The sequence below is a fragment of the Halichoerus grypus genome, chromosome X (assembly GCF_964656455.1).
Source record: "Halichoerus grypus chromosome X, mHalGry1.hap1.1, whole genome shotgun sequence".
Taxonomy (NCBI): Eukaryota; Metazoa; Chordata; class Mammalia; order Carnivora; family Phocidae; genus Halichoerus; species Halichoerus grypus.
In genome coordinates, this window is record NC_135727.1 from 65,444,295 (window position 1) to 65,455,136 (window position 10,842).

Here is a 10,842-nt window from a genome sequence, read left to right on the forward strand (position 1 = left end):
TTAAATTTAAATGTGAGATCAACCACAAGTAATTTCGTAGACAAGCATAGTCCATGTAGTATTGGGGATACACTTTAGCTAAAAATGTATTCGTCGTTGAACTGACAAATTTAACTGTTATTTACCCAGGCAACCCTATCACAGGGGCAGGTGGAGGGAGCCCCTGCGGGCATTGCAGCGAAATGGAAGGGGCCAGAGCAGCAGCAGGAAAGTGTGAAGAGGGGTCCCAGAAAAGACAAGGGTGACCCATTTGGTACATTTTACCGGAGAACAGCTCTATGAAGACGAGCTTCTTGGCTCTTCCAAGTGTTGGCCGAGGGTTCCTCAGGGAAGACTTACCCGTCTCTTCCAAACCTCCCGAGCCCGCGGCGGGCTCCACTGCTAGCCCTGCTGCCCTCCGACTCCACGGCGCTGAGCAGCAGCTGAAAAGCAGCAGCCCGCGGGGCCGCGCTCTAACCCCGCCTTCCGCACCCCGCAGGGGTGGAGCCTGAGCGAGGAGCCTGCGAGCAGCCCTCTCTCCCCGGATGACGAGCGGCAGGATAACATGGAGTCCGGCAAGATGGCGCCTCCCAAGAACGCTCCGAGAGATGCCTTGGTAAGTGCGAAGGATGAGAGGCGGGGCATGAAGCTCGGCGCGGCTGGCGTCTTGGGAGGCAGGCCCTAGCGGAGGGCCTCCGGACGGGCTCGCGTGCCCGCTTCAGCCCAATCGGGGCGGCCAGAAGGAGTGGGATACGGGGGTGCCCTGGACCCCGGGGCGTTTCTCCCGCAACCCTGGCAGCCCCGCTAGGGGGAGGCTTGCGGCCCGCCAGAGTGCGCAGTCCAGCCACCCGGCTTTGTCTCCTGGACCTTGGGCCCCAGAGGCTTTGTCGTCTCGCCAGGTCTGTGAGCCCTGACTCTCGCGTCCAGTGTACTGATGCTAGCTTCCCCCATCGCCACATCCGAAAATGACAACCAGCTGTAGCCTCCCCTAGCTTTCCCGATGGGAAAGCCACCCCGGGCCTTTTTCTTCTCTCTTTGCCCCCGCCCCCGCCAAAAAATAAAAAGTTTTCAGGAGAGATTACGACGGCTTTTGGTGTGATCCTGACACTCACTTGAGAGGAAAAGTATATGAATACAAGTCTGGAGCCCAGAGAAGGGGGAACTTTTATCATAAATATAAATACTACCTTTGGTCCAGTCTTGATTTCCAGTACCTAGATTATGCATCTGGCGTTTTTTATTCGAATCCACAGGTGATGGCACAAATCCTGAAGGATATGGGAATTACGGAGTATGAACCAAGGGTTATAAATCAAATGTTGGAATTTGCTTTCCGTAAGTTAACAAAACAAAAACTTGCCTAACTTGTGAATTTGAAAACATTGTTTTATTGTAAGAACATTTTCAACTAAACTGCTTGAACAGTTACTATCATAGAATTCAGCCTAAAGCAGTAAAAAAGAGCTCAAGCTAAGGGGACAGTAGTATTTACACTGTAGTATCTGTTTAAAAATGGCCATGCAAATAGGACAATTATAGAACCAAAATTCATAAACTTTCTAGAAGTTAGTAGAACCTCCCATTAAGAAAAGTAACCATAAATATTAAGCTGTTTTCATGTTTAATAATGTTTTGTTCTTAAAGGATATGTGACTACAATTCTGGATGATGCAAAAATTTATTCAAGCCATGCTAAGAAACCTAATGTTGATGCAGATGATGTGAGACTGGCAATCCAGTGTCGCGCTGATCAATCTTTTACTTCTCCTCCTCCGAGAGATGTGAGCAAACTTATCTGAAGTTCATTTTACATAAAATTTCTTAGATTGTAGTTCTAATAAGGATTTTTCTTTTTTTTAGTTTTTACTGGATATTGCAAGGCAGAAAAATCAAACCCCTTTACCACTGATTAAGCCATATGCAGGACCCAGACTGCCACCTGACAGATACTGCTTAACAGCTCCAAACTATAGGCTGAAGTCCTTAATTAAAAAGGTAAGAATCTGTGGTCAGCTTAGTTTTTTAAAAAGGTGAGATGTGTTAGGGGAAATCTGTAAAAAGCAGATTCCTGTAGATAGATTAGTAGGTTAAAGACTAAGATAATTTACTAGGACTTTTTAAATTTATAGCCTTGAAAATACCATCTCTGCAATTAGCTACTATGTTAAAATACAAAACACAAGATCCAAGATTTTTAGAACAAAAAGGAACTTTAGCGTTCATCTAACTCAACAATTAATTTTCACATCAGGGAACTGATCCTCAATTCATCTATGGAATTAGTAGCAAAGCTGGGACTGATTCCCAGGTCTCATAACTCCCAGTATTTACATTTTATCAGTTTTTTGTGGCACCTTATAACAGAGTAAATGGTATACCATCAGGAATTGGACTCACTTTCTGAAATATGACCTAAGGCTCTCCCACCACTGAAAAAGTTCTCCCCACATTCAGCTAGCTGCCTTTGTTGTCTGAAATTCTGCTATAAGAGTACCTTTCTTTTTAGGTTAAGATACTGACCAGCTAAGATTAAAAATCATGAAGATGTTAGCTATTATCCCCAAATAAGACTCTACCCTAAACTTAAATACTGTATACAATTTAATATTATGTGTACTCATATCCTTTATATAGATATATGTTTTGTTTATACTATATATGCTTGTGAAGACCCTAGTTTAAATGTTGGATTTAGAACGGAACAGAAACAGGACATTCTTGCCATGGGTTACCATTAATAATTCATTCCTGGTAAGTTTAGGGGTCAGATCTGAACAATATTAAAATTAATAAGTTTTTTAAATCCCCTAGGGACCTAACCAAGGAAGACTAGTACCACGGTTAAGTGTTGGTGCTGTTAGTAGCAGACCTTCCACTCCTACTGTAGGTAAGTGAGAGAATGAAATGACTTTTCTGTCTGGTAAAGAAGTTCCTCGGCGCTTGATTTTGAACTATAATCCAAGTCAAAAGCTGAGTCAGAAATTCCCAAATGTGTGTTGCCATTGATAACATTTGCTTGTCCTCTAGTAAAACTATAAACATATATTTTATCAGATTTCGAAATGAGAAAGCCACAAGGAGTATCTTATCCCAAATGAGTATAGAATTGGACATTACCCAGCATTGTTGTTGGTATAAACTAGGCACCAAAAAGTTTAAGCTGTGTTCTGCCTTCTATACAAATCAAGTTGCCAAACACTCATGGCAGTAGCCTGCTTATTATCAGAAATAAATTTGAATAAACTGGCAAGAGAATGCAACAAAAAGAAGTTTAAAATGTACAAGAAGTTGCAAAAAATAAAATAAAATGTACAAAAAGCGTAAGTTTATCAAAGAAAAAAATCACTGTTTTTAATACTAATCTTTTCAAGAATAGTAGTATTGATTATCAACTATATTGCCCCTTCAGGCTGTCTCCTGTGCCCTTTGTGACAGGGCTCCGTCATTCTTTGAGCATTTCTTGCTTTCTGGCACAAGATGTTCTAAGCTCACCTTAATTTTCCTTACCCCAGTCCTACAAACAGCCACTTCTCCAAAGAGCTGTGGTTCCTTTGCATGGAGAATGGTATTTAGAAACCATGATTTTTTTTTGTTATTGTTTAGCTAATAACACACAAATGGATTTAGATTTCCTGGTTTTTTGGTCCTACATTCCTGCTGGATTTCTCATGAAGTATTTTCAGACATAACCCTTCTCTTTGACCTGTATTGATTTTTTTTGGCTCTTAGGTTTATAACTTGAGTCCTACAGATGTCATATAGCTCTAATGTAAGCAGCATTTGATTTTTGCAGTGTGTAGATAATCTCTTCATATTCTCATTTCAACATTTTAAGACCAACTTGGTATAATATTAATTGTACACTTCTAATTTACCCGCACGTGACCTTTGTGGACAGAAATTTGCCTATGTAATTTGTGTAACTTTTTGGTCATATACTGTTTATCTGTGGATTCATATTACTTCAGTGAATACCAGTTTTTTAAAAAACTCTAGGCTGTGGTAATCTGTTACACATGTTGTCAAGTTAACCAATTTTAGTTATCAGTTGTGATTTTTATCCCTGTTAGACACTTATTATACGTTTTAGAGATTTTTAATCTAGAATGAGGGAGCTGCTAAACTCTAGTATTAAAGATACAAGTTTTAAACTTTAAAAAAATGAATTTTATAAAGCATTCAAGACTAAGTATCTACCGTGTTCAGTTTTAAAGCTGAAACTCCATACTTACTTAAATGATAGCAAATCCTTATGGTAATGGCCAAGAAAACATCTACCTATTGTGAATTTCCTTGACAAAATAAAATACCTAATACTGTTTCATTAAGCTTCACCAAATTCTTTGAACTGACCCTTAATACATCAGAAAACTTGCCTGGGAATGAAGATATGTTAGAGTAAGGCCTCACCTCCTGAGTTGGGGAGAGAAAGCACTAAAACCAAATTCCTGGGTACCTTTGAGCTTTCTTCCCCCATTCAGGCTTTCTTCCTCTTTGTCCCTAGGGAGAATAGCTGTAGTTTTTTCAGCAACTCTTCCCTGGGCACACTGCTGGTTCCAGGGGAAGGGATGTATGGAAAGCCTGCACCCCCAAAGGAAAAACTAGGAACAGACGTGTTTCCATAAATTTTTTAAGAGAGCTATAGCTATGATGTCAGTATGTCTTTCTGAGTCTTGCAAAATTCATTCATTAAGCAAAAATTTGTGGAGTACCCATTAGGAGTAGGGCACAAAAACCATATGCTCATTAAGGATAAAGTCTCAGCCAAGGTTTGTAATTTAGTGAACGAGGTAAGACACTAATAAAGGCTCTCATACTATGTCAGGGGAATTTCAGAGGCAGTCAATGACTTCTGAGCAAATCAAATTTTATAAAATGGGGTGGTATTTGAGTTGTACCTGGAATAATGGGCAGAATTAAGATGGGGGGGGATTTAGACTAAATTATCTCCAACATCCCTTTCTGCTTAAAAAAGTACCTGGGTATAGAATAGGAATATGACTTTTGCACCACCTGGGCACCCTAAGAGGGTCTATTTGATAGGCTTTTGTTAGATGCGTGTTGATTTAGCTTCATGAGCCTAGTAGACATTTTCTAATTCTCAGTAAGTGACGGAGATTAAAAATGCCACCTAACGTAAGGAATAGCAAACTTGGGCCTTTATTCTGCTAGCTCATTTAGACACTCAATTTCACAACTTCATGTAGCTAAAATTCAGAGTCAGATGCTATTTGAAGAGCTTTACAGAGATTATTTTAATTTTCACAAGAATCCTATGTAATAGGTACTGCTGGTCCCATTTGACAGGTGAGAAAACTGAAGTACTAAAAGATTTTAAACTTGCCCAAGGACTTTCAGCTAGTATGTGATAAAGCCCGGATTCAAACTCAAGTAGGTAGGCTCCAGAGCCTACTTCTTTACCACTATACTATACTGAATTTTTAGCATCTGAACTATTGAGCTTGTACTTCGCTTATTTCTGATGATTTTTTTCCTCACCTTTCATTAGTTCCCTGTGCTTTGAAGGTAGTTTCTGATAAGCTAAGGAGTGCAGAATATGAACCCATATAATGAAGTCCTGTAACTAACATGGTCTGTTCATTACAACCACAGCAACCCCGCAAACGTCTGTCCCAAATAAAGTTGCACCTCCAGTGTCAGTGACAAGCCAAAGATTTACGGTGCAGATTCCACCTTCTCAGTCCACACCTGTCAAATCAGGTAACATGATGGGCGGGGGTGGGGCGGTGGGGGGGTTTCAAGTGGTTCTTTTTAATTTTTTTTAATTTTTAAAATTTGTGAATAATTTGTGATTATAGAACAGTTTGTATTCCTATAGCAAGAATTGTTTTAATATCATACCAGGAAGGTGGCAGTAATGCTGAAAATCAGTTCTTCAGAAGGGTCTATGAGCCCACTAAAACTGTGTGAGATTTTACATATATGTAATGTTTTGGGAGAGGAGAGTATTCAGTATGACCATCAGAGTCTCAAACAACACTGAATTAAAAGAAGCTGGGGTCCACAAACCTAAGGCATCTTCAGGGAAAAGCACTTAGGGGTAAAGCTCAAGGAAATAATATAACTTAATGTACATCAAATAATTATACCTTCACTCACTTCATGGAAGGGTACATATAAAGTTGGGATAATACGTAAGTAGAATTCTGTTACAGCATAGTTTATTACTGCATGTATTTCAATTTTACATCTTCTGACATCTAACTGTACACAGTAAACTACTTATATGATAAGGGAAATGGGATTCCCGACCCTGAACATGTGCCTTTAGTGTGTTCCATGAGTCCAGTGCACTGCTTCCCATGGCTAGATACTACCCAAAATTTTAGGTGGTTAAGTTAAAAAAAAAAAACAATTTTAATGTTGTACTAGATACTAGTTTAAGTACTAAAAAATTTTGTTGAACTCTTAATGTAGCATGAATACCCAAGTTTCTTCTATGATGTAGTTGCAATTCATGCTATTAAATTATTAGAATTAGCCTTGTTGAATATTGGGTAATTCAGTTTGAGGATGTTTTCTCCTCTTTACAGTTCCTGCAACAACTGCAGTTCAAAATGTTCTGATTAATCCTTCAATAATTGGGCCCAAAAATATTCTTATTACCACCAACATGGTTTCATCACAGAACATGGCCAATGAATCAAACCCATTGAAGAGAAAACACGAAGATGATGATGATAATGATACTATGTAAGGAATACAATCAAGATGTATTTCAAACGTGTAGTTGGTTTGGAGCCCATTATACTGAACTAGAATGTTCTCTATCTTCTCAAGTTTTATCTTAGAAAACTTAAATGTAGCTGCAGTATTTTTCACATTAGCTTAAATTGTTAATTTTTTTCTTAGAACAGGTATCTTAGGTAAGCATACCAGTGTTTTTTCATTAGGCTTCAAGTAAAAAAGTATTTGTTTCTGAATATTTTGATTAATGTTGAATTCTACCATGACAATTTTATATTTGGAAGCAGTTTTCTGCCATGTATCACTGACAGCAGCACTTAAGTTTCAAGTTTCTACAGCCTGATCAGTGGACTAATCTTTAATAGCATAATTTCTCATCTACATTTAAATACTACTTTCTTTTATAAGGTAAAATAGTCACAATTTTTGTTTTCACCAACTTTTTTGACCAAATCTCTAACTTTAGGAAGTATTTTTTGGAAAGGATGGATTTAAAGGGATTCTAAATTTGGAGTGTATTTGTTTCTTGATGTTCCCTAACCTCCCATGTCCTCAACCCCATTTCTAGATCCCATTCATTTTCTGTACCACCTCTTCCCCATAGGCTTAAGTTTCTCCCAATACTCTTAGAAGGCCAAAACTCAAGTTTAAAAAACATGTAATTCCTGATAATACAGTTCAGTGTCATTTTCCTGTTTTTAAAACCTGCTTTACATGCCTGAAAGTTTGCTTTGCTGTTTTTCTCTCCATACCAGAGCACTTGAGTTTTATCCATTGCCTTTCATGCTGAGCTTTTACTCTGCTTTTAACACATAGTTTGGGGTCAGTTACAGTTTATCTTATATTCCAAGTCGATAACGCCACCATTATTTCACATTTCTAAATTTAACAGAGATGCTATAGCTTAAGATCTGCCTTGATAAGTATATTTACACTGGACCTAGGCAAAAACCACTGAAGAGCAAGTGTTTTTTTTTTTTTCCTTTCTACCATATACATATATGCTATGATCACTACTGCTTGAACCCTGCTGGATATCATATATGAGATGGACCCTGCTGGATATTATATATGAGATGGGATCAGACCTGAAAATTCTCTAATGGTTTTCCTTCCTCTAGAAGGCCAACAACAAAAACAAGTCGGTGTAATGTGACCTGCACTTATGTGTACTGTGCATAGGCTTCCCAGTAATGTTGCTAAACACCTTTCCCTATTTTCCATTTATACACGTTTAAACATCTTGGTGGGAAAGATTGCAAAGCTTTCAAAGATATAAATAGGCTTGTTTTTAAGTAAGTTTGACATACTCAATATAGGAATTTTGGAGAATTTTCTAAAATAAATTTTCGCATCATAATTTAGAACTTATAGCCAAGGATCCTCAAAACTTATAACACAAGAAAGTTTCATGTTAGGATGGTGCTTGATACATTGAAGAGAAAGAGTCCAGTGACAGAGAAGACATGTCTCATCACCGTTTGAGTGTTTCTGAATATTAGGAAAAAGGTAGTATCAAACTTAAAAAACAGATCTGATCATCATAGGAGAAAAATGTTCATTATATAGCATAGGATATCATTACTTGAATGTTCTCAGGGAAGCAGCATGTCAAAAAGCCTAGGTTCTAGTCCTGGCTCCATCATTTACCAACTATGTGACCTTACTTCACCTCTGAGCCTAGTTCTCAGTAATAGGAAAATAACACCAACCCTGCCTACCTCACAGGGATGTTGTGAGGATTTAATTAGCATATGTGAAAATTCCTTTGAAATTGTAAAATGGTTTATAACTCTAAGAAATTGTTAATGTATTTGTTCCAAGATTATTAATAAAAAGTTGAACTTACCATTTATCTTTCATTTTTGATTTAAGGGATTCAAGGAAGATGAACAAGACCCAGTAATTCTGAGGCCCAAAAAGCAATTAAGATTTAATGGGTGACTTAATTATAAATCAGGGAATTGCTTGCTTTTATTTGGAATCAGCACGTGACTCATAGTAAAGCAAAAATAAAAATGAATATGGGTTTAAATCTGTTAAAAACATGCTGTCTTTGGTAGGAATTTGTACATATAACTGAGGCACTTGCTAGGTCAGCCAGTTTTCAAATGAAGACTGCTTTATCTTGCAGAACTCCCTTCCCTAATTATGTCTACCTAATATAGCTTCTAGAATGACTTAAGGCAGCTCTTGTCCTCCAGCTTCCAGGTGGAATTTTTTAAAAGAGTACTGATGGTAAATGTGGTGAGGACACTGTGGTCCCAAGTTCTTCCTTTTACAAGTAGGAAACAAGTGTTTTTGATCTGAGTATGAATACAGGAATACAGCCAGTATGTGGGGATAAGAGAAAACAATGCACACTGATCCTAAGGAGTCCAGAGTGAAGGGAAGTACTTGAGAGTTAGGAAAGACAACACTAATCAGAACAGCAGGTACAAAGCAGTGTATAATATACTACCATATATATTTTAATTCGTATGTATACACACACATGGAAATATGCTTTTTATATGCATTAAGTAGCTCTAGACCAAAGGAAACCAGTCTTAGGGTGGCTGTTTCTAAAGAGGCAAACTGGTAGCTAAGGGCCTGAGGTAGAAAGGTGTCTTCTCATTTTAGACCCCTTTTTGACATTTGTATCATGTGCTAGAGGGAAGCTTTGGATATAAAAAGGAAAACAAGGGAAGCAAGAAACACTGAGCTTAAGAGACTGAATTAGTTTATGACACGAAGATTGTAATTTCTCTGTACAGGCATACACATCTATCATCTGGAGGTTAAAACTGAATTTGCTACACTTACACCTAACTCTTCGCAATATTTTATCAGTAATTCATAATTCTGTATTAAATCAGGAAGCACATCCTTGTACTATTCTAGTTTCTATGCTCACAAGTTGTTGTATGTTTTCCTCAACTAGGTTGTAAATTCCTTCAGGACATAATGCTCTTAGATTTCCTCCATTATGTCCTAAACATGTGTTTCCCCATTCATTTTCTGGATTAATGACCCAAATAAATGGGGAATGATCCTAGAAGCAGTCTAGTAGAAAGTACTTAAAAGGTACCATCAGAGATTGATGGATGGATGAATTGGCAGTTGTAGAGTCTAAGTGCTAGGTTTATGGGTGTTTATACAATCCTTTTAATCCCTCTGTACATAATAAAATAATTGGGGGAAAGGTAATTGGTAGGGGAAAAAAAAGTCATCAGTATGCTAGAGTTCTAGCCAGGCTGTGACATTAATTTGCTGGATGTCTGGGTAGCACCTCTGGGCCTCCTCTACAAAAAGAACAGACTAGAATTCCTGCTTCTCATACCAGGGTACAGTGTACCATTAGAGGTATGCAGAAACATGGTACATTTTAAAATTAACTACAACTATGGGGACAGTATTAATTAAAATGCCAATGAATTTTTAAAAATTCAAGCCTTCAAAATAGTTTTGTTTAAAGCAACCATTAACTCTGGAAAGAACAGCAGAAGAATCAAATAATCCTAGGCTAGAAGCAGCATTTGTGGGAGTGAGGCACAATGAAAAAGCAGCCTTTGGAATCAGACAAACCTGGACTTGAATCCCTGCGTGGCCTAGTAGCTCTGTGATCCTCCAAGAGTTTATTTCTCTTCATACAGGTGAAATATACATCTAAGTATGTAAAATGCCCAGCAGAGAAATTCTGATTAAACATGGCCTTTTGAAATCACATGTTTACCTTTGCTCACTCCCAAAACTCCATTAAAATGGCAGGGAAGGGAAAGGTACAAGGACAATAAATGAATCAGAATGACATTAGAATCACTTCACAGGAGGTAAAAGGAATCCCCAACAGGGTTACCCCAAAGGGATTTCTTCGGAAAGAGGAAATCCCAGAGCAACAGCTATACAGCAAACCTAGAAAGCAGCCAGGGCAAACTGGAATGGTAGCACAGAGGACTCCAGGAGGGATTATCTCTAAAAATGAACACACTGGGAATGAATCGGTGACAAGTACATAGGAAAAAAAAAAAAAACCTTCAAAACTTACTAACTCCAAAGAAAATAAAAAGGTACGTAATAGAATCATAGCGTACAACACAGCTCAGCTGTGACTAGTATTTATAATCACAATGTAGACTACTGATCTAATCTCAAACTATACTGGGTGAATGAAGA

The 10,842-nt window shown here is 38.1% G+C and overlaps 1 protein-coding gene across 1 annotated transcript; it reads left to right on the forward strand.

The window, feature by feature from the left end:
* The first annotated feature begins 468 nt into the window (after window positions 1-468).
* Window positions 469-8,535, forward strand: TAF9B (TATA-box binding protein associated factor 9b). The gene is made up of 7 exons (XM_036095999.2): window positions 469-595; window positions 1,233-1,314; window positions 1,624-1,760; window positions 1,840-1,974; window positions 2,791-2,866; window positions 5,593-5,700; window positions 6,534-8,535. The coding sequence occupies exons 1-7, from the start codon at window positions 545-547 to the stop codon at window positions 6,695-6,697; spliced, it is 753 nt and encodes a 250-aa protein (XP_035951892.2). The 5' UTR covers window positions 469-544; the 3' UTR covers window positions 6,698-8,535.
* The last annotated feature ends 2,307 nt before the right edge of the window (window positions 8,536-10,842 follow it).

Coding starts and splice junctions, on each gene's coding strand:
- TAF9B (XM_036095999.2), top strand. CDS start 545: ATGGAGTCCGGCAAGATGGCGCCTCCCAAGAACGCTCCGAGAGATGCC. Junction 1,315..1,623: donor AATGTTGGAATTTGCTTTCC/GTAAGTTAACAA, acceptor TTGTTCTTAAAG/GATATGTGACTACAATTCTG. Junction 2,867..5,592: donor ACCTTCCACTCCTACTGTAG/GTAAGTGAGAGA, acceptor TTACAACCACAG/CAACCCCGCAAACGTCTGTC.